The sequence below is a fragment of the Monodon monoceros genome, unplaced genomic scaffold (assembly GCF_005190385.1).
Source record: "Monodon monoceros isolate NGI ecotype Baffin Bay Population unplaced genomic scaffold, NGI_Narwhal_1 Super_Scaffold_21, whole genome shotgun sequence".
NCBI lineage: Eukaryota > Metazoa > Chordata > Mammalia > Artiodactyla > Monodontidae > Monodon > Monodon monoceros.
The window spans coordinates 62,495,888-62,517,766 of NW_021703778.1; the positions used below are offsets into that span (position 1 = coordinate 62,495,888).

The following is a 21,879-nucleotide window of genomic DNA, read 5'->3' on the forward strand; positions in this document are numbered from 1 at the left end:
GCAACAAAGAGTAAACCCCACTCGCCGCAATTAGAGAAACCCTGTGTGCAGCAACGAAGACCCAATGCAGCCAAAAATAAATAAATAAATTTATTTTAAAAATAAATAAAATTGACAGAAAGGATGAGGTTTGTATTGTCGACAAGATCGGACTGGAAAGGGCTGGGAAATGTAAAGCCAGCAAACTGATTTGTTTTAAACACAATTCATGCTGTAATGCCAGGAGTACTGCACATAACTACAAAATCATTCAGAAAGGTTTAACCTGCCCATTTGCCTTGATGTTGGTTTAGTCTGAAATGTTTCAATCTGAAGCAAACCCCAGCCACAGGAAGCAGTCAAAGTACTGGTTCTTTGCCCTGCAGATCTGTGCAGTGTTATGAGCATTTGGTAGGAAAAGAGTTTGGCTCAGGGCAGGATGAGGGAGGGCCAGGCGGGAAGCCCAGAAGCCTAGCAGTGGTCCCGCCTGTGGGGCCCATGAGCACTTACGGGAGTTCCTGGGCAGCCCGGGTCCGATGCTGACCTGCAGCACTTTGTTGCTGGGCTTGAGGATGGCCAGGTCACCGAAGCCTTGGTGGAATTGCACTTGCCGGGAGCCCCCTGCACTCCAGGGACCCCAGTTCTCCTTTTTCAACTTGATTTCAAGCCTGCGACAAGCATATTTGTTGGAATTAACAAGTCGGGATGGAGCAGTGAGAAAGTGCGGCTCATAGACCCCAGCATGGCGTTGTGCTGCTGGGCAAACGTGCTATAAAAACAAGGCAAGCCTGGATCATCGGAACAGGCACCGGGCCCGGCGGCCAGGCATGACAGTCCGTGGGTTTCCCCGACAGAGGCAGAGCATTCGGGGTCCAGCCCCTGGGAGACACCAGTTGGTGAGGGAGGTACCCCAGTACAGGTGCTTTGTCACTCTGTCAAGTGGATACAGGTGGGACTGCCCCAGGAACAGAAAGAAAGGCCAATCACCAGGCCACACCCGCTGCGGTATGTCACTGTGTTTCTCTCTGATTGCCCAGGTCTGTGTTTGTGGAGGACCGAGAGATGCCAGACGCAGAGAGCTCACATCTTCTTTGCACAGAATGTGGCTGCTATTTAAGTTCTATTCCTCCACCCTCACCCCTACCCCAGGGAGGAAAACGACAACATTTCCCTTCCCAAATAAAAGGGAAATTTACTCACAACTGCAGAACTCCTCAGCCAGTTTTCATTTTCCACATTGCCTATATGCCTACATAATGCAATTTCATATTTTGCTTTTTTTTACCTTATATTTTTTCATGTTGTAAGACAGAAAAATCATACTTGCAAGTAGCCGCCTATTCTATTCAGTGGCTTGGCTATATTCTTCCTTTTTTTGAGTTATTCCCTTATCACAAATTCCCAGACAAAAATAATTGCCCCCCGTACTCATGGCCAAATTGTTCTTTGGAAAAGCTGTAATGAACTCATTCTGTTTCCAGTATCTGTTTCACTGTAACCACAGCAGCATGAGTTATGGGAAGGTCCCCTCCTTATGGGATTAAGGCTTTACTTTGGCCTCTTCCTTGTGAGTAGGAAGAGTGGAGGATATCCCCATTTTATAGATGGGGAAATTACGAAGGAAAAAAAAAGCCAAATAACTCACTCAGCAAACGTGAGATTAGAAGTTCAACACTCCGCCAGTGTCTGGTCCACGAGACAATGTTATTAAAGCAAATGAAGGTGAGAGCCCAGACACAAGACACCAGCCATCCACAGCCCCCAAGTCTCCAAATGCCCCAGCAACACGCTGTATTATGCATTGATCTTGGGAACTTAAGTTCCACTCCGATCACTTTCTTCTGCTTCAGCCTTACACTACTTCTGCCTGCTCTGCTAAATAAAATATTCTTTTATTGGTGATATATAAAATCTGCCTTTTCCTGGCCTCACCTTGGTGACCTTTGTTCAAAGGATAAGATACACCATCCAATGAAGTCATTATCTCACAGAAATGCAAAAGTGACGTTTTCAAAGCCTGTGGCAACCATCCAGACTGTCTTCTGCAGGCCCTAAGAGTCCACGGGGGAAGCCAAGACACCCAGGGCTCCTCAGAGGCAGCCAAGCCACTCAGACCCCATCCCCCCCCACCCCGAAGGCCTCCTTTCCTCTCAGCCTGGGCCTCAACAGTGAGATCAAGGCCCCAGATCCCAACTTACGTGTTGCTAAATTTCAGAGGTAGTTGCTTCTGGGTTTTTTCCTCATAACGCTTTGCTAAGAGGCTCAAGAACTCAGTTTTAAAGACGGATTCAAGCAAACTGTCATATTCTTGCTCATGAAGAATAAAAAGGTCATCCTGCATAGTACTGCAAAGAGATTGGAAAGACTTAATGAAAGTTGTAGTTTTGTATATTCCATGATTTTTTCCACTCTTTTTTTTTTGCGGTATGCAGGCCTCCCACTGCTGTGGCCTCTCCCGTTGCGGAGCACAGGCTCCGGACGCGCAGGCTCAGCGGCCATGGCTCACGGGCCCAGCCGCTCCGCGGCATGTGGGATCTTCCCGGACCGGGGCACGAGCCCGCGTCCCCTGCATCGGCAGGCGGACTCTCAACCACTGCGCCACCAGGGAAGCCCCTCCACTCCTTTTTTAATCCTGTAAAATAGCACTAAATTTCTACTGTCTTTCTCTCTGTAATAACTGAAAATCTTTAAAACACAATGAAGTACAAAAATAAAGTCACTAAAATCTGCTTTTAAAAGAAGTTTATAGCCAACCGTAAGAATAAGTGAAATATTCTCTCACATGACTTTTAAAATCAGGAATTTAAGGACAATTTGTCTGTATATATAAAAAAAAAAAGTTTGTTTTGAAACATCCCTACATCACAACCATGCTACCTGCACTAGGATTTGTTGTGATGAAGACCGTGACAACCAGTGGTTTAATCCCTGTCACTCAAGAGCATGTGTAAAAGCAATCCAGGGCCAACATGACAGTTCTACAGTGCCTGGGAGCCAGGCGTCTACTCCTCCTCTTTACAGGTATGACCAGGAAGTTGTACAAGACATTTCTGCTCACACCCCATTGGCCAGCACTGTGTCACCTGGTTACACCTAGGTGAAGCGAGTCTGGGAAATGTAGTCTCTGGGTGGGCTGCCAGCTATGAACATGGAAAGGAGAGAATGGGTATTACAGGACAGCTCACAATCTCCACTATACCTCCTTGTTCACAAACTTTTCCAAACTTGGAATCTTTTCTTAAAAGTGTGAGAATAATATACCTCAGAAGGTGTGGCCGCAAAGCTCCTATCATTGGCCTGTTTCTAGGCAGATGAAAAGTCTGGAATTGTCTTGATCACTTCAGTGACAGCAATTCAAAACTCCAAAAGGCACTTCTGTAAAAGGTGCTCACAACAGCTCTGCCAAGTCATTTGGAATTAAAGAAATAAAGCCCCAGCATCTAAGAAGGTCTAGACCTTCTAAGCATCTAAGAAGGTTTAGACCATCTAAAGCAGAGGTCTAAGAAGACCTCTGCTTTAGGAAGGAGGGTGTACAATGGGGAAGAGGCAGAAAAGAAGCACCACTTTTTGGTGTGTGCGGTGGAGTGAAAACTCCCATTTCAGCTGCCTGACTCATGTCTGGGCATGTCTGTTTGCCTGGCTGTACTTTAGGCGGTAGAGTGATTATTCAACAGGGTTATGAAACTGAGTCCAACACAGGAAACCTTGAGTAGTTTAATGTGCTCAGATGTATTAGAAGTTTCATGATCATAAAGAAATAAAGCAAGCAGGGCAAAACATCAAGGTCAATTATCAGCATGAGTCTGGAAATGAGAAGAGGCTGTTTGGATACTTTGACTTCAACCATCAAATTCAAAAACCCCTCCCCCCTTTGGTGACCCGAGTCAGAGTTAGGAAATCATCTTTACCCAGGCCAGAGTTTCAACTCATTCCCCTCTCCTCAGCCCAGGTTCCCAGATCTGAAAACAAAGCTTTTACATTTTTTTTTTCCTAAAAACTCAGACTTATGTTTGGACTTCACCCCCGTCTTATTCATATGCTCAACCTGCAATTCCTTACAGACGACTGGCATAGTAGGCCTTGTTGAAAGATGCTTTCCTAGTCCCTGGTTTGGCTGACTACTGGTTCTCTATCCTCTTGCCTTTGTGGCTCACTGTTGCACTGCTGACAACACTAGAAAATCTTATTTCACCCCCTTAACCAAGATCTTCTTCACAAAAATATTAGTTACAAAACGCTGGGTAAACTCTTTTTTTTTTTTTTTTAAAGCTGAAAAGGCAGTTTCAGGTAGGACAGCCCCTGCCTTTATTTCAGCCTTTTAAAAAAATGTTTCCTGCTTATGAAATAGATGCTCCTTTTAGTAAACTGAAAACTACAAAGGTTAAAAAAAAAAGAAGAAAATAAACCTTATCTGGAATTCTACCACCCAGAGACACCAGTGGCACCAGTTGGGGATCCTACATTAATCTCTCTGAGGAAGTGCAGATATACGTGGTGTCAGGCCTCCTGGGAGAAGCTTCACCCAACCCCAGGGGAAAGGCTCACTGCCATCTTTTGTGTCCCAGGAGTATCCCGGATAACAGCCTCTCAACACTTGTAAGCTGTGTGCCCCATGTTTACTCAGGGCCCTGCTCCTCCTTCCAGGACGGGATGGAGCTCCTTAAGGCAGGGACTGTGTCTCGTTCACCTTCAGATCCGGAGCTGAACACAAAGTAGGTGACCAGTCCAAAAACATAGAGAAATTCCAGGTTTCCAAAAGCTTAAAAGCCACAGCAAGGCAAGATTTCAGGAATGCGTCAGGTCAGCTGAACAAGAAGTGAAGCAGCCTGTTCTTCTTGCCAGAGGTTTAGGGCAATCAGGCAATGAAACAGTCTAGGCAAGAATGTCGTGCCCAGGGCAGCTGGAGCCTCTGTCTAAAGCCCCCTCTTCCAGGCTGATTTCCCCAGTATGTACAAGTACTGGAAAATCTACCAAACCAGACAGGCAGCCCCACAGCTTTTGGTCTTAGGTCTCTGGGGGTCAGCTGTCAGGATGAGGCGGATTAGAGGCTTCATCAGAGAGGACCCCACATAGGAGATTTTATAATTCCAATCTCATCACGTACAACAGGAAGGCAAAGAACATGGGCTATTGAAGTTGGTGGCCACCCTGCCAACAAATTGAGTTTTTCAAGTAAGCGCGAGGCCAGGTCAGTATACGGTTCTTGGATAAGAAGCAGCTCTTGAAGGATCCTTCAAAAATGCATTCTGGGCCTTCTGTCAGCAGAATCCCCAAAGCCTTGGAAATCCGATGTCTCACCTGCATATCAGTGGGTCACCTCCTGATCGTCTCACCACGTCTTCAACCAAGGCAGAAATGCAGGTGTCAGTGTTTTGGTCTAACTTTTGTTTAGATAAGGATTTTCCTGGCCCTTTGAGTAACTGTAGTCTTTGTAGCTCTCTGAGCCATTGGGTCTAATCTATTTTTCTCCTTGTAAGTTAAAAAAACATTTTTCTTAAAATTTCAATTATAATTCAACTAGATATACTGCCATTTATAAAAAGGTAAAGACTTCTTGGGCTTTCCTGGTGGCACAGTGGTTGGGAGTCCACCTGCCAATGCAGGGGACATGGGTGCAAGCCTTGGTCCAGGAAGATCCCACATGCCGCGGAGCAACCAAGCCCATGAGCCTGTGCTCTAGAGCCCGCGCGCCTAGAGCCTGCGCTCCGCAACAAGAGAAGCCACTGCGATGAGAAGCCCATGCACCACAATGAAGAGTAGCCCCTGCGCTCCTCAACTACAGAAAGTCCACACGCAGCAATGAAGGCCCAATGCAGCCAAAAAAAAAAAAAAAAAAAAAAAAACCAAAGAAATCAAAAAGGTAAAGACTTCTAAAAATATGATGTCTATTTTTTATTATGAAAAACTTTTTATTATGAAAAATTTCAAATAGCTAAAAAAGCAGAATAGCAGAATGAACTTCCACATGTCAGGAGGTTTTCAACAATGATCAAGCCACAGACAATCAAATCTATCTACAGTCTCATTGCCCCCACTTCCACACACCAGCTAGGTTACTTTAGAGCAGAGTATAAATATTATATTATTTTATCCTTAAACATTTCAGTCAGTATCTCTAAAAGATAAAGCTTCCTTAAATAAAAATAACCACAATACCATTATCACACATAAAGAAATGAGCAATAAATCCTTCATATCAAATAGTTATGTTCACAGTTCCCCAAATTGTCCCGTAATTTTTTTTGTATGGTTGGTTTGTTTGAATAGGGAGCTGTGAGCCAATTTGGCTTTCCCAGTAGTTGTAAGAGTTAGGGACGGGCTGAAAGATGAAGCTTGTAGGACACTTTGATAGTCTGAACTAGAAGAATCCATTAGGTGGTCATTCCAGCCAACAGTCAAGAAGTAAGCCTCCTAAAGTGTTCAAAACACGTTACAACTTTCTTCCCGAAGAGCTAGACAACTGTTAAATTTTTTCTCTATGCCAATACTGAAATACATTGAGAACACACACACACACACACACACACACACACACACACACACACGCACGCACGTTCTCCTGGTACCACAATCCATTTCTACTCTGGATTCCCTTTCACTACTCAATCCATTTCACACTCCACAACCCCATGTGGTTGCATTCCTAACTTGGTTTAGATTACTAGCCTAACCCAACGGCTGAAGGAAATGGGGGAACGGTATTAATCTTCGCAAGTTGGGGCTTAGTAACTATAACATGCAGATATAACAAGTTTAAATGACACAGCCTCTTTTTTTCCCCTAGATCCAGAACAAATTTCAGGCTAAGTACCTCATTTTATTACATCCTCTAACAAGGAAAGGCCACAAGGAAGCAAATGTCCAGAATACTAAAGAGAAATGCAGAAATACTGAAGAAATAATAGTATTTCTCTTTAGAAATACTAAAGAAGCAGAAAAAGAATCTGATTTTACTACGAGACACTGTATCCCCAGAGGTTAAGAGAGGAGGAAAAAAAAAAAAAAAGACAGAAGGAACAAACTTGAGTGTGAATATCCCAAACCTTGATAAGCCTCAAAGACTTGATCAGTAAGATATTAAGTGTCAAAGTGCTTGATACAAATGTAGGTACATGATGATCAAGCACTCCTTGATGGTATGAAGGCTGCAGACAGACGTGGGCAATAATAATAGAAAGAACAACGATCATTCTCAGAGTCACCAGCACATGTGCCCCAAAGCTGTGACTCCTGGGCTTATAGCCACGGCTACTGCCAAGTGTGCACAGCACGTTTCAGCTCACCCAGCTTAGCCCAGGTATAGCTGGTCCTCATGCAAGAAAAAAGAGAAGCTTCCAGTTGGGTTCCTTGGACCAGCCAGGGCAGCCTCAGGGCCCAGCTAGCCAGGAGACTGTGGCCAGCAGGTCGTGGCCCACGAGCTGAATTCTCAGAAAGACCTTTGAGGAAAACCCGACGGCGCCTAGAGCGTTTCCGTGGAATCCATGGCACTGAGACCCACCTGAGGTGGGGCTGCAAAAGGCTGCTGATGGACTTATCTGCTTAGTTCTACCACATCCTGAACTGAAGGGTTTTAAACTCTTAACCTCACTCCACTGCCTGGCCCTTTATCAGGAAAATTGGGAACAGATAGAATCAGAAACCACAGTGACACAGGCAAGAATGGACACAACTTAAAATCTGCTTTGGATTATCACACTGGAGCCAGGATTTCTAGCCTGGTAAATCAGATGCCTGAGCACACAAAACCCCTGCTTTTTCCTAAGAGCAGCAGTTCTGTCTTCTGTGTGGAGTAAGAGTTCCAAATTCCAGGAAGACATGTTCGCAAGTAACCAGAACATCTCTGCTTTGAATGCAATGGCAGCCCGGAGCTTGCCCTGAGAGAGGCAGTGGTATCCTCAGGAGGGCCAGGGACGTGACTCAAGGAGGAAGCTACTGGGCTCAAAGGGGCCTTTCTTCCTCTTTTCTTAGCCTTCTGTGGACTGAGAGGATTTCCTCTCATCAGAGGGAACTTAGTCTGGGAGTTATTAGCAGGGGACTTAGGGACGTCTCAGCATGCATAGAAGCCCCTCTGCCAAAAGAAAGCCACAGTGCTGACAGGAAGAGCAAGGGCCCCTACCTGTGAACCTGGAGTTGAAGGGAGCATTTGGCAATGACTCCAGGGCTATAGATTATGGAGACCAACTTGTACCCCCCACCCCGGGTATTAATAGGCATAAAGGGCTCCAAGGAGTCCAAAGAAACTTCCCACCTAGGACAGTCAGAGGTCACAGCAAACTAAAAAGCAGTGCTGATGACCTAATGTCCACCTGTGCTTGGGCCTTTCCTGGTGAAACGGGTTAGGTCTTCAACAGGGGCGAGGTGGGCTTGGGGGCAGGGCTCGGAACATTGACCCTACTTCAATAACAGCAATTGTGCTGGTTGTTTCCCATACTACATTTATTTCTCAAATTTTATGAGAACAAAGGATCTGGGTATCCCTTTATCAGAGGAGCAGATCAGAAGGCAAATTTTTCTCGTCATCTTGGGACTCCCTGAGAGCCATAAACATGAGCTCTTCTTTGGGAAGAAGAGGAAACTGGGTTCGCTTCATCATGATTTTTACAACTGGGGAGACTGACTGGGCCTTTCTCTAGGCTGTGTTTGGAACAGCGGTTGGTGATGTTGAGGAGAGACAGGGCTCCCCTGCCCCCAGCCCTGGCCACTCACCTGAGGGACACAGACAAGATCCTCTCCATCTCGATTCTCCGCTTCAGCACCTCCTTCACAAGGCCCTTGTCTGGACCCTGCTTGACCTTTTCTCGTCCAATTAAGTACAAGCATTTTGGAGTAAGAAGCAAGTCTCGCTTTACGCTCTGTAAGGAGAGGTGTTTGAAAAAGTGTCAGAGTGACAATAGTCCACACAAAGGGCATTTGTGACCAGGTGAAGGGACGCTGCTTTAGGTAGTGAACTTTCACTACCATCGGATGGCCATTCCATTTATCATCTAAGTCCCTCGAGAGCAAAAGGGGACACTGTTCATGATTCTTAGGTTGACATATGTAAAATTGCCGATACTTGACTCTCTTTGACTTACAAAAATGGCAGACCATCAGGTAACACCTAAGGTATCAGGGCAAACCAACACATAGGACGACCCTACCAATGATCTGCTACAGAATGTTTCTCTCTCAGGGATCCGTGCATATATAAATTTTGTGAGCCCATAAAATGGATAAATTTTCATTTCAATGACAATCCTTAAAAATCTAATATAATCATACTGTATTATATTCAAACACTACTTAGAGACTTAAGCACTCATGTTTGCATTCAAATCTGCCACCAGAGCAGCTGGTACCATACTCGGGTTGTAAGGAATGATTTGGTTTTGGCAAAACAACATCATCCTTCTTGTGAAATTAATATTGTTATTTATTTTTTTTCCTGACCAAAAAAACAAACAAGAACCAACACACATAAAAAGCTCTTAATGGGCCCATAAGCTATTGTGGCTTCATATTTCACTATTAGGGTCAAGATTTTATCAGGCAAAAGAAAATGTCTATGGAAAGAGGTAAAAAGAAAAAAAAAAAAAAAAAAAATCAGCTGGCCCCCAGTGGCTCTGTGAAAGCCCTGCATAGTCATTTGCTCAGGGAAAATGGTAAGAACACTTCACTTTATATTCTGAATCTTTTGATCCAATGAGTCTACTCCTATCAATTTATTCTAAAAGCATCAGAAGACAAATGCACAAAGACATGTGAAAGGATGCTCACTGCATCCTTTTATTTACCACGGTTTAAAAAAAAAAAAAAAAAGCCCACTGAGAACAGATTAATGAGAAACTGGTTAAAAATATAGTGAAGTGGGCTTCCCTGGTGGCGCAGTGGTTGAGAGTCCGCCTGCCGATGCAGGGGACACGGGTTCGTGCCCCGGTCCGGGAAGATCCCACATGCCGCGGGGCGGCTGGGCCCGTGAGCCACGGCCGCTGAGCCTGCGCGTCTGGAGCCTGTGCTCCGCAACGGGAGAGGCCACAACAGTGAGAGGCCCGTGTACAACAAAAAAAAATAGTGAAGCAACTGTTGAATGGGATACTATGCAGCTTAACAAAATAATTTATATTGACACATCTATTAATATGGAAAGTTCTCCGTGGCATATTTTAAGAGCAAAACAACCTAGGACATAAACCAGCATGTAAGGTAGATCTCATTTTTGTAAAACTAAATATACAAATGTATGCCTGCAAAAAAAGTTCTAACAGATACACACAAAATGTTAACAGTGATTGTTTCTGGGTACAGGTGGCTACTTTTCTTTTGGCTTATCTGCATTTTCTAAATTTGTCTACGACGAGCGTGTTCTGTTTTGGTAATCAGAAAAGCAAAATTACAAGTTATTTTTAAAACTAAGGAATCTGTTTGGTGACTCTCAGAGGTGGGCAGTCAGCGTGTACCTTGAACCTCCTGTCATACTTGGTCACCGTGTCTGCAAAATCAATCTTCTCTCTCTTGCCCACAAACTGCTGGAGTTCCGGGTGCTCTTCCATCCCTATGTAGTCCCCGATGAAGTTCCTGTTAATACTGTTTCTCCTCCTCTCCTTCTTGTTCAACAGGAGGTCAGAGGCTGCAATTCCCAAAAGGGCAGAGAAGGGGGAAGGATCAGTCCCCGAGAAGGAGGAAAATGCTCAGTGTGGAAAGACACAGAGAAACTCGAAATGAATGCAAGGTTTTAACACACGACATTACATGCAAAGTAAAATGAACCTGTAATTCGTCTAAGTTCAAAAGTATTCTTAGATTTGGTAAATTCGTGAAACAAAATGACTACAATACCCTCTTCTCTCATTTGGACATATTTCTTCCGGGCCACAAATTTCCTCCATGATTTCTGTATCACTCGAGCATACCCATCGTACTTTCGCTCTCTCATTTCTTCTAGAAGAAAGAGCTGTGAATATAGAGAAGACCGATGTGAGCCAATTCACAGGACCTGAACATCACTTTTTTGGGTATTTCAGGGACACTCCGTTCAGCCGAGGACACAACGGAAGGAACTTCTCAGACTCATAAACAAAGGTGAAAAAATGTGTTTATGATCACTATAGCTTTTATATATACATAGTCTTTTAATATAATATATATTATAATACTATAATATATTCTTTTAACAAAAAACATAGTGGAAAATAGCTGGATCTGAGTGTATTCACTTGGACCTTAATGACGGTGTCTGCCCTGCCTTGTTCATAACCTCTATGAGAATCAAATGAGTGATTCAGCACTTATCTACTTATTTCCAACCTCGATCCAAAGAGGATATTAAGTGGCTTGATCAAATGAGCTCGTGGAGGCAGTTGTCTAGTGCTGCCTATAGCCTCTTATTAGAATTTTCCAGCTTTTGCAAGAGCAGAGGCTGTGCTGCAGTGGAAAGAGGGCTGCCCTCCTCTTGGGTCCACGGAAGTATAGACTTCCTGCCTCACAGAAATCTCCAAGGAGTCACTGGGGCAGGGATAATAACCAGTGACTGGAGCTGGACTTAAGATGTGTTAGCTAGGACTTAGATTCACCGAGAGGGGCTGGAGACTGTTTTAGTTAAGGGCTCATATCAGACACTGGCAGGTGTTGAGACTCAGGCCACCTTAACGATGAATACTGATTTCTGCACCCCACTCAACAAAGCTCTGGAATAATGAAGATGACAGCAAGCAGCTGTAATGAACCGAGTGCCCACTACAGGTCAGGAATCATTCTAGACGCTTTACACACATTCTTTCATTCAACCACTCCACAACTACATGAACCACATATTTGTGTTATCTCCATTTTACAGATGAGAACATTGGAACTACGATTGGGTGGGGCTGGAAAGTGAACCAAGGTCTTTGGACGTACAAGTCTTTCTCTGTAAATCTGCATCTAATCAACTCGTAAAATGGTGGGAAACTCTCATTCACCTAGAAAGTGGTTTACATGACTCTCTAGGAACAAAAATAAAACGGACCAATAAAAACCCAAAGTAATGATGATGAATGTCATTGTTAAAATGTTCCAGAAGTAAACAAGTGAATTTGGTTTGAAGGCAGCTGGGCTTGATTTGTTGTCTCTTGTTTGTCTGCGTCTGTACCCTGGAGCCACATCGATCTCCCCGACGCTCAGCTTCTCCTTCTCACATCCCCAGCTGTGTCAAAACCACATCTCAAACTCAAAATACCAAGAGAGGGACACTTCATTCCACAGCCATCAGTGCCATATACAATATGCACAAGGAACATAGTTCCAAAACAAAAGACTTTTAACAACTGGACAGAATGTTTAAAATCTGAGCCCCGCGGTCGGTCGCCTGGAAGATTATCTGTTGGTGTTTCTTATCTTGTGTGTTGGGTTGCTGGGTAAGTCTTGTTTTCTTCTTCTTTCCCAGAACTATTTTGGGAGTGTCATAGAAAATACACTTGTGACTCAGAAAGGATGAAGACGCAACCAGTTCCCAGCTTCCTATAGACTAGTTCAAAGATTATCTGGTTTTTAGGTTCTTTCCGAAAGCCATACGGTTTAGAAATCAGGGAGGTTCAAGAAGAGAAAGAGAGAGAGGGAGAGACAGAGAGGAAAAAAAAAAAGCAAAAATCATGGACACATGTAACAAATAAACTAAACCAAACCAAACCCTCTGGTGCCTGATGTCTAACGTGGGTTCTTAAAAGCAAATGGGTTACTTTGTAAATTCAGCACATTTACTATAAAAATCAAGGCGAGATCACAGGGTAGATTTTTTTTTTTTTGCGGTACGCGGGCCTCTCACTGTTGCGGCCTCTCCCGTTGCGGAGCACAGGCTCCGGACGCGCAGGCTCAGCGGCCATGGCTCACGGGCCCAGCCGCTCTGCGGCATGTGGGATCTTCCCGGACTGGGGAACGAACCCGTGCCCCCTGCATCGGCAGGTGGACTCTCAACCACTGCGCCACCAGGGAAGCCCCACAGGGTAGATTTTTAAAAACCATTTTTCTTTTTTTGGCCTCACCATGCGGCAGGCAGGATCTCAGTTCCCCAACTAGGGATCGAACCTGTGCCCCCTGCAGTGGAAGTGTGGAGTCTTCACCATTGGACCGCCAGGGAAGTCCCTAAAAACCAATTTTTGTAAAAGTATTTGCAATGTCAGGGCTAGATGTGGATGGATGAGTGATGGCGGTGGGGAGAGAGTAGTGATGATAGGATTTGTGTGTGTGTGTAAAAAGATGGGGGAGAGGACAGGCAAGCAATGGTAAAAAGCAACTGGGAGGAAGACACGGAGAAGAAAAACCAAAAATAAATCTTGATTTCTGAAGTAAAATCTCAAAGCTCAACTGAATCAGAAAAAAAAGTGTGAAAAATATTGAGGCTGTTTTTGTGAAAATTTAGCAAGTCAAAAAAGTAAAAGTGGGTATAAAACAACAGAAGAGTTCTCCATTGTACCAGTAAATCACTCCATCCTGTTTTAGAAAGAACAGGAACTGTTCTGTGGGTTGCTTAATGGCGTGTGACACAACAGTTTCATTTTATAATTGGAAATGAAATTACTGTGAAGCTACAGATAACTCAGAGTGGAAAATGCTACCACAAACTTTTCATAAATGGGTTCTATCATTTATTTAACAACCTTTCCGGTTCATAAAGCCATTCAGTTACAACCATTAGCATTTCTGATCTAGGGCTGATCCTGTGAGGCAGGCAGAACAGCAGCCACGGGGCCCGTTGTAAGAGAAAACTCACTGCGAGACCAGAATTTGCCTAGAGTCAAGTGTTTCCATTATGACCAACGCTGCAAGTTCTCATGGTATTTCCCCTTGATATGGTGACTAATTTTGCCAAATTCACCAAAGACTCCTGAAATGGAGTCTTGCGATTATTACAGGAACCTCAAGAAATGGTGATGCCCAGCCCCGGTTAGTTCCAGCAGTTTCTCCAACTTAAAAAGGAGTATCTGGGCTTCCCTGGTGGCACAGTGGTTGAGAGTCCACCTGCTGATGCAGGGGACACGGGTTTGTGTCCCGGTCCAGGAGGATCCCACATGCCGCGGAGCAGCTGGGCCCGTGAGCCATGGCCGCTGAGCCTGCACGACTGGAGCCTGTGCTCCGCAACGGGAGAGGCCGCAGCAGTGAGAGGCCCGCATACCGCAAAAAAAAAGAAAAAAAAAAAAAAAGCAAGCATCTTGATTAGTTGCTAATAAAACTCTTTAAAAAAAAGGAGTATCTTTGGGATTTCCCTGGTGGTCCACTGGTGAGGACTCCATGCTTCCACCGCAGGGGGCACAGGTTTCACCCCTGGTTGGGGAACTAATAACCCGCATGCCACCCAATGCAGCCAAAAAAAAAAAAGTGTCTTCATTCCACAGCCCCAGAGCTATGGGGCAGAAGAACTGAGGGGCTGGGTTGGGTTCCTGTTCAAACTGAGAACTTCCTCTGGACGGACATTCATCAGGCTCAGAGTGGCCACACCCTCATCAGGAAGATTAAGAAGTTCCACTAAATTAATCTGTGGAGGTCTGGTAAGTTTGCAAATTGTTAAACCTGTATGTTTGAATTCCTTACTGGTAAATATCCCTGTCCTTTAAGTCCAGAGATTTCTCCTTCTACATACTAGTCCCCTGAAAGTCCTTTCCAGGCTTCCTCATGGTCTTCAAAATACAGTTCTGGGAATTGTCCCTCCCAGGCTCTTCCCCCTTTAAGGAGGAAGCCTGGGCCTGTGTGACACAAGCTGCTTGGTGTCACCCAGGTGAGGACGTAGGTTCACCCAAGCCTCCTTTGTGGACAAAGAAGTACCTATTAGCTTAGGCACTACTGGGCACTAAAAATAACTACTGGGCTCTTCCTATGAGCCGCTTTCCTCATGAGGCTCCGACTGCACAAAAGCACACAAAACACTCCCTGACCTTAAGGTGATGATGTCTAGAGTGGGAGAGAGACTTTAAGTAAGAAAAGAAAACAGCTTTGTGTCCATGCTGAGGGCTCTGGGGTGTGGAGAAAGGCCTGTGCTTAGACTGGGGGCAGTGGAAAGCCTTCTCTGAAGAGCCCACATTTAAGGCATGAACAGCAGGATGAGGAAAAGAAGTCAGCCACGCCACGGGGAGGGGGCCGACAGGGGCTGCGGGGAGAGGGGTGGCCCTGAGGAAACTCACAGACTCGGGGGCTTTGACGAACACTTTGCTCTTCCCGAGCTGGAACTGGTCACTGTCCATGTTGACGGATTGCAGCAAGTGGAGGACACCTTGTTTCTCGTCCCCTCTCCACGAAGGCCAGGTGGCTTTGGTCAGAATGGCGTACCTGTAAGGACAATGAGGGAGAGGAAGATCAGGCTCAGCCTGGACCACGCCCCAAAGGCACTCGGTGCTGCTAGGGTCCTGGCCATCCCCTCACCTCCCTTCCAGGGCTCAGGGATGGACCTCGACAACTGCAAAAATCCACTGGGTCTGGATTGCCCATTTCAGAGCCGCCTCCTAACTCCTTCCTTATCTGACCATTTCCACGCTAAGGCCCTGGAGGAAATCTGCTTTTCCTTTCTACCACTGTCTAAAAATAGCATTCCTGAAGGTCACCAATGACACTTTTCCAGCAAAATCAAACGGTCTTTTCTCGATACCAATTTCCCCTGATTTCTCAGGAGCACTTAACAGTCAACGTGAAGAGTTTTACAAAGCTCCCCATAAGCAGCTGTTATGGTTACGATGGATCAACTTTCATCTTTGGAGTTCTCTGTACCTTGAGTCAGGAGGCCCTGGTGACCTGGTCCTCGGGTATTCTCCAGTCTCGTCTCCCTACTGTCCTCTGGCTCTCCACTTTCCTGGGAGGATGGCCTCTTCTTCATGCACATTCAACACTTTCCCTCCTCAGAGCCTTCACCCATGCTGTTCCCTCTACCAGGTGTGCTGTTCTCCAAACTTCTCAGGTGGCTGGCTCCCACTCAGGGGGTGCTCCCCTTCAGTGACACTTCAAGAGAGGCCTTTGGGGTAGACCCAGGTGAAAATTGTCCCTCTGCTATTCTCTCTCATAGAAAATAATATTTGTCCTTAAGAGCATGTATCATAATTCATAATGATAGTCATGTTTGCACCTATTTGGTTAATTCATGCCACCCCCATGGGGACAAGAGCTCCGTAAATGGGTGCTCACCCTGCACATCTGGCACCTTACGCAATGCCAGGGACACGGCAGTAAGAACTAACATGAAGGGCTCCAACACTATAGGGTGCGTTCTGCATCAGGTGCTGTTCTTGGTGCGTTAGATCCTTGACCTCATTTTATTCCCACAGCAACCTCATCCAGGTGGTCTTTCCATTTTGCAAAGCAGGAAACACAGGCAACTAGAGACCCACTCAAGGCTACTTAGCTAGTAGGTGTCATAGCTGGGATTTGAAACCCAAGCTGTTTCTTTCATGACGGCACTACATACAAGGCATGGATTGGTATACAGGGAAATAGTCCCTTTAAAGATGATACAGTCTACTACCCATGTCTATGTTAGAAACATCGTAATTATGTAAGAAGCTAATCTAATAGAGGAGACAGAAGCACATTACAAAATGTCAAATACACAAGGTACCAAAGACTTGAGGTGGAAGGAAGGGAAAGAAGGATGGAGGGAGGGAGGGAGGAAGAAGGGGAAATCAGAGAGTGTGGGTGAGAAATTGGAGGGTGTGGCCTATGGGCAGGCACATCTAGAACACAGGCAATGAATGGGCCCCAGGCCTCTGGAGAAGCCAGTGTCCTCCTTTGTTCCCAGAAGCTACTAAGAGGATTAGACTGATTTATGGCATCCAAGGGAGAAGGGAGTCGTGACAAGAAGAGTGGCTCTGCCTTCAGGGTCCAAGGCTCCCTAAGAGGACAGAGTCAGTGCTCATCACACCCTTAGGTCTAGCTGGCTGGGACTAAGGTGATTCTAGGGACCCTCTCTGGTCCTCCTAAATATCCACATCTTGCCTGATAATACAAATTTCCTGGAGAAGCAAATCCTCTTATTCCCTAATTAGCGATAAAAAGCTTAAAAATGAAAACGCCTGGCTGAAGCCAAACATTAGCAGGAATACATTTCACATGTGGCATAATGAAGTCAGTTATACAAATTGAGTCACATAAAAATGACTGATAGCAGGGTTGCCATTGGGGGGGATGTGGTGAAGAGGTAGGAATGTACTGGCAATATAAATGGATGAGGGAGAAAGTTCATGCAGGGTATGGGTGAGAAAGAAAAGACCAGACTCCCAAGGTGACAAGTTTCTAAGAGTACGAGTTTGCCTGGCTTGATCTAATCAAATCAAAATTATAAACCAAAAGTATTCTTATTGTGCAACCTCAAATAGGTAGCTCTTTGCAATTCACATTTTCCCTCCTATTAAAATAATGCTGTATTTCTCATTTGGTTTTTTTTTTCTTCTTTTTCTTAATAGTAAGGAACTTGTTTTGAAGAGACTTTTTCTTCTTCCTTTTCCTGACAAGGCCGCTGAGAGTTTGGGTCTGGGTAAGACATGGGAATTGCCTGGCATTTCCAGAGCCCTTGTGGTGGTCCCCTTGGCTTTCAGGAAGCTTGATGGTATCCTCCTTACTTCCTTTTGTACTTCACTGGAGAGACCAGGGCATAATTCTAGTACAATGTTCTCCCACTATATAAGTACACCCAGTTCACTCGTCTTTCTCCAGGATATACTGGTGGGAACGGGTTGCACGAGGCAATGGTGCACTGCCTAATAGGTTGCCTGTGATAATTCTGGAGAGATGGGGATAATAGCTTATACTCCCTTCATCAAGTACTTTCAGTTTAAGACCAAAATTTCATCTCAAGACCTTTGCACTGGCTGTTCTCTCTGCCTAGAACTCCCTTTCCTGCCCCTAGTCTGGAAGGCTCCTTGTAAGCCTTCTTACAGATGACCAATCCAATGGTTCCTTCTCAGACAAAAATGCAGCCCAGCAGACCTCTAGCTGCTGGCACTTGGATTTAAGGATGTTTCTGACCCCCAAGGACACTAAAATCCTGGCAGCCAGCAGGACACTCGCTACACTCCATACCTGAGATAATAAAGGTATAAGATGTTTTAATTACTCACAGGGGAACACAGGATGAGACAGTGACTGGTAGATTCTGGACAAATCCTGTTACAACCCCAGACTCATACACCTTATGGAAAACAGCACTGTCTCTGGAAAAATATTCCTTGCCCATTGACAGATATATGGCCTTGTAGCCATTTTTGAGTGGGAGACTAAACGTACACTTTTTATCGAAAAACAAATATTCCTTCCAAACTTCATTTTTATTATCCTCCCACAGTACTCTCAAATCAAAAGAAATAAGACAACATCAAAAGAGCCTTCTTTTTATAAGACAGGGCTGCCTGTTTGTCTCTTCTGAAAGGAAAAGCCCACAGCAGGAGAGCTAAGAAGGGAGGCATCGAAGGACAAAATCATTTCAGTGAAAGTCTCTCAACACAAAGGGCATAACAGATATGCAATAAATGCTTACTCTGTGTAAGGCACAGAAGAAAGTACCACCCGTGGAGCCATGCAGCTAGCCTGGCACTTGAGAGAGGTCCATATATTATAACCAGGTCATTTCACAGCTCATTTAAGGAGCTGCAGCAAACAAGTAACACAGCCCGCTCAGGGCACCCTGACATTCCTGCCGGGAGAGGAAAGCGTGCACTTCCCGCTCCCCCCAGTGTGGTAAAGCTCACAGCAATGCTTACGGAAGTCAGGTTTGTCGGTTTGTTTTTAAATAATATGGAAGGAAGGAGGTCTTTCAGAACTGGTTTCTCAAAAACAAACAACCACCAAACAAGGTCAGATTAAAAAAAAATCTGATGAGTTTTCAATAGTAATGCCAATTAGAGAGAATCTGCAAATATCACATAGTTTTTAAGTACAGAAAAAATACTGAAGGAGGATAAAACTATAAACATTTTGGACTTGTTGAGGGCAGGCCTTTCTAAATTAGGGCAAGATGGAGGAAATACTTTTCTTTCACTATTTTCTGAATTTAATTTTTTTTCCTCTTAATTAAAAAGGGGTATTTTCAAAGAAACGTAGTTTTACGAAAATTTTAATGATTATCTAAGCCATGGTTCTCAACTAGCTTTGCCCCCCAGGGGACATTAGGCAATGTCTGGATACAGTTTTGGGTGTCACAACTCGGAGAAGATGGGGATGGGGGTGGGATAGGGGGTTGGCACTACTGGCATCTAGCAGGTAGAGGCCAAGGAGGTTGCTAAACATCCTGCAGTGTACAGGACGGCTGTCACGATGAGGACTCATCCAGCCCAAAATATCAATAGCTGAGGTTGAGAAATCCTGTTCTAAACTAGTGTCACCCATCTGCTTAAAGAAGAGCAGAGTCTTTGATAATTTACATTTCAGTTGTTTGTCGGCAAATGGATGCGAGCGTTCCAAATTTACTTTCTCACTTTCCTAAAGACATCTTTTCGTATTGCTCTGCTTACGTTAGAGGTGTAGTGGGCCCTTTAATTCAGAGAGCTGTGTCAGTGAATTTTATTCCTAGTCTAACCAGCCTCCAAAATTATCAGCAATCTTGAATGTGTGGGGACAGAATCAATGAAGCTTTATTGTATGGAATGATCCACGCTTTTGCTAAGCCTCTTCTGACCTTCCACATATGATGACCCACAATGATGAGCAGTAGGGTCAGTCATCCCAATCGCATGGCAGAAAAAACAACATCCCCAAAGGGAAAGCTACTTTATTAGAAGTACTGGATTTCAAAGACAGCAATTAAGCTCTTCTCCATCCTACAACCTCTTTGTTACATACAATTTGAATTAAATAAAAATTTCTTACATCCTGCTCCTGTACCATATACCAGGAAGACATAATTATTTTCTGATTAAAATACTAAATATGGCTTCCTTCTTTCATAAAGGAAATTAAATAGATGTAGAAAATCAGTGGAACTTCACTAATTTAGAGTCATTAGAGAAGTTCGAATCCTAATATTTTAAGGACATTAAATTTTATCCTTTTTAAAAACAATGCAAAATAAGAACAATTTAGTACAGATCCCGCCTAATGCACTTTAATGGAAATATAAAAATCAGTTTAACTTTATATTTGGACTGTACAAAAAATCTGAGGTTAAAATACGTTAAGCTTGTAAATATCTTCCTAAAATTGTCTTCATACTATTAATTTGCTCAGTCAACTTAAATCTCAGTCTGTCCCCATGTCACAATTACCATGAACTTCTGAACTGATCTGTCACTCTCAACAGACAGAATACTTGTGGCTACTGATTTACTTACAATAAATAATGCTAAAAAGAACTGTATTACAACTTAACACTAAAAAGACAAATAATTTAAAAATGATCAAAGGGGATGTAAAATGGTACAGCCACTCCGTAAAACAATCTAGCGGTCCATCAAAAAGGTTAAGCATAGTTACCATTTGACCCAGCAATTCCATTTTTAGTTATGTCCCGAAGAGAAATAAAAACAAATGTCCACATAAAAACATGTACGGGAACACTGGTAGCAGCATTATTCGTCATTCAAAACAGCCAAAATGTGATGTCCATCAACTGATGGATGAATTAAGAAGAATGTGGTATATTGGAACATTGGCGCAAGAGAAAATTATTTGGCAATGAGTAGGAATGAAGTGCAGGTATATGCTACAGGATGATCCTTGAAAACATTATGTGAAGTAAAAGAAGCCAGAAACAAAAGACACATATTACATGATTCTATTTATAAGTAATGCTCAGAATAGGCAGAGAAGGAAGTGTCTGCTTAGGGCCAGGGGTGAGGGCCGAATAGGGGGCTGATGACTCGGGAAGGGAGATTTTTCTTTTTGAAAATGTTCTGAAATTAAATGTGGTGATGGATGCACAACTCTGTAAATATATTAAAAGCCAATGAATTGTATACTTTAAATGGGTGAATTGTATGATATGTGAATTATATCTCAATAAACTTGTTTAAAACAAAGAAAGAGTCCAGAGTCACCAGTTCATTACCTCTGTAGGAATTTTTGGAAGACGCGCCGATAGGCATACCCAGCTCTCCTCACTCGAATGTTCTCTTTTAGGCCCAGATATTCTACTTGATGCTTTACCCTATAAAGGAGAGAATGGAGCCAGGACATTAGTGGATAATCTTTTCACTCTGTTCTCCCACCCACCATTCCCCCCAAACTCCCAATTCCACACTGCAGGGAAGCATATTAAAAAAAGATTCTAATTTATAGTGCTCAGAGTCTGAGCTGGCCCTCAGGTTATGTAATATTAATACATGTCTGGTTAACTGAAAGGGTAGAAATCTGATTCAGGAAAATAATTTTCCTTTCTCCCATCCTCCAAATCCCAAACTCACCACCAGCCTTTTCTCTACTAAGGAAAATATACATGAGGTTGCCAGTTAGAGATATCTGCTCATTTTAAGTATTTTTCACAAATACTGGCTTCACCCCAAGCTTTGAGGCAGGGAATGCATCACCCATTGATTCCTTTCCCGTGAATCACATGGAAAACAATGTGCCTCATGTGAAAACATTGCTTCATTCATTATAACTTCCATCACTAGGAAAACTTCTTATACAAATTTCTGTCAACAAGACAATTAGTTCAACATATTCTGTTATGTTTAAAATGTCATGCTTGGGACTTCCCTCGTGGTGCAGTGGTTAAGAATCTGCCTGCCAATGCAGGGGACACGGGTTCGAGCCCTGGTCCAGGAGGATCCCACATGCTGCAGAGCAACTAAGCCCGTGTGCCACAACTACTGAAGCCCTCGCGCCTAGAGACCGTGCTCCGCAACAAGAGAAGCCACCACAGTGAGAGGCCCATGCACCGCAACGAAGAGTAGCTCCCGCTCACTGCAACTAGAGAAAGCCTGTGTGCAGCAACGAAGACCCAACGCAGCCAAAAATAAACAAACAATAAATAAATGT

The 21,879-nt window shown here is 44.1% G+C and overlaps 1 protein-coding gene across 1 annotated transcript in view; it reads right to left on the minus strand.

Moving 5' to 3' along the window:
- MYO1E (myosin IE) overlaps positions 1-21,879 on the minus strand; it is a 202,813-nt gene that overhangs the window by 23,147 nt on the left and 157,787 nt on the right. The window contains exons 18-24 of the mRNA XM_029236458.1: positions 20,948-21,046; positions 15,108-15,252; positions 10,795-10,909; positions 10,416-10,585; positions 8,686-8,831; positions 2,178-2,324; positions 490-647 (exon numbers count right to left, since the gene is read on the minus strand). Coding sequence (XP_029092291.1) covers positions 490-647; positions 2,178-2,324; positions 8,686-8,831; positions 10,416-10,585; positions 10,795-10,909; positions 15,108-15,252; positions 20,948-21,046 — 980 coding nt within the window. The remainder of the gene's footprint in view (positions 1-489; positions 648-2,177; positions 2,325-8,685; positions 8,832-10,415; positions 10,586-10,794; positions 10,910-15,107; positions 15,253-20,947; positions 21,047-21,879) is intronic.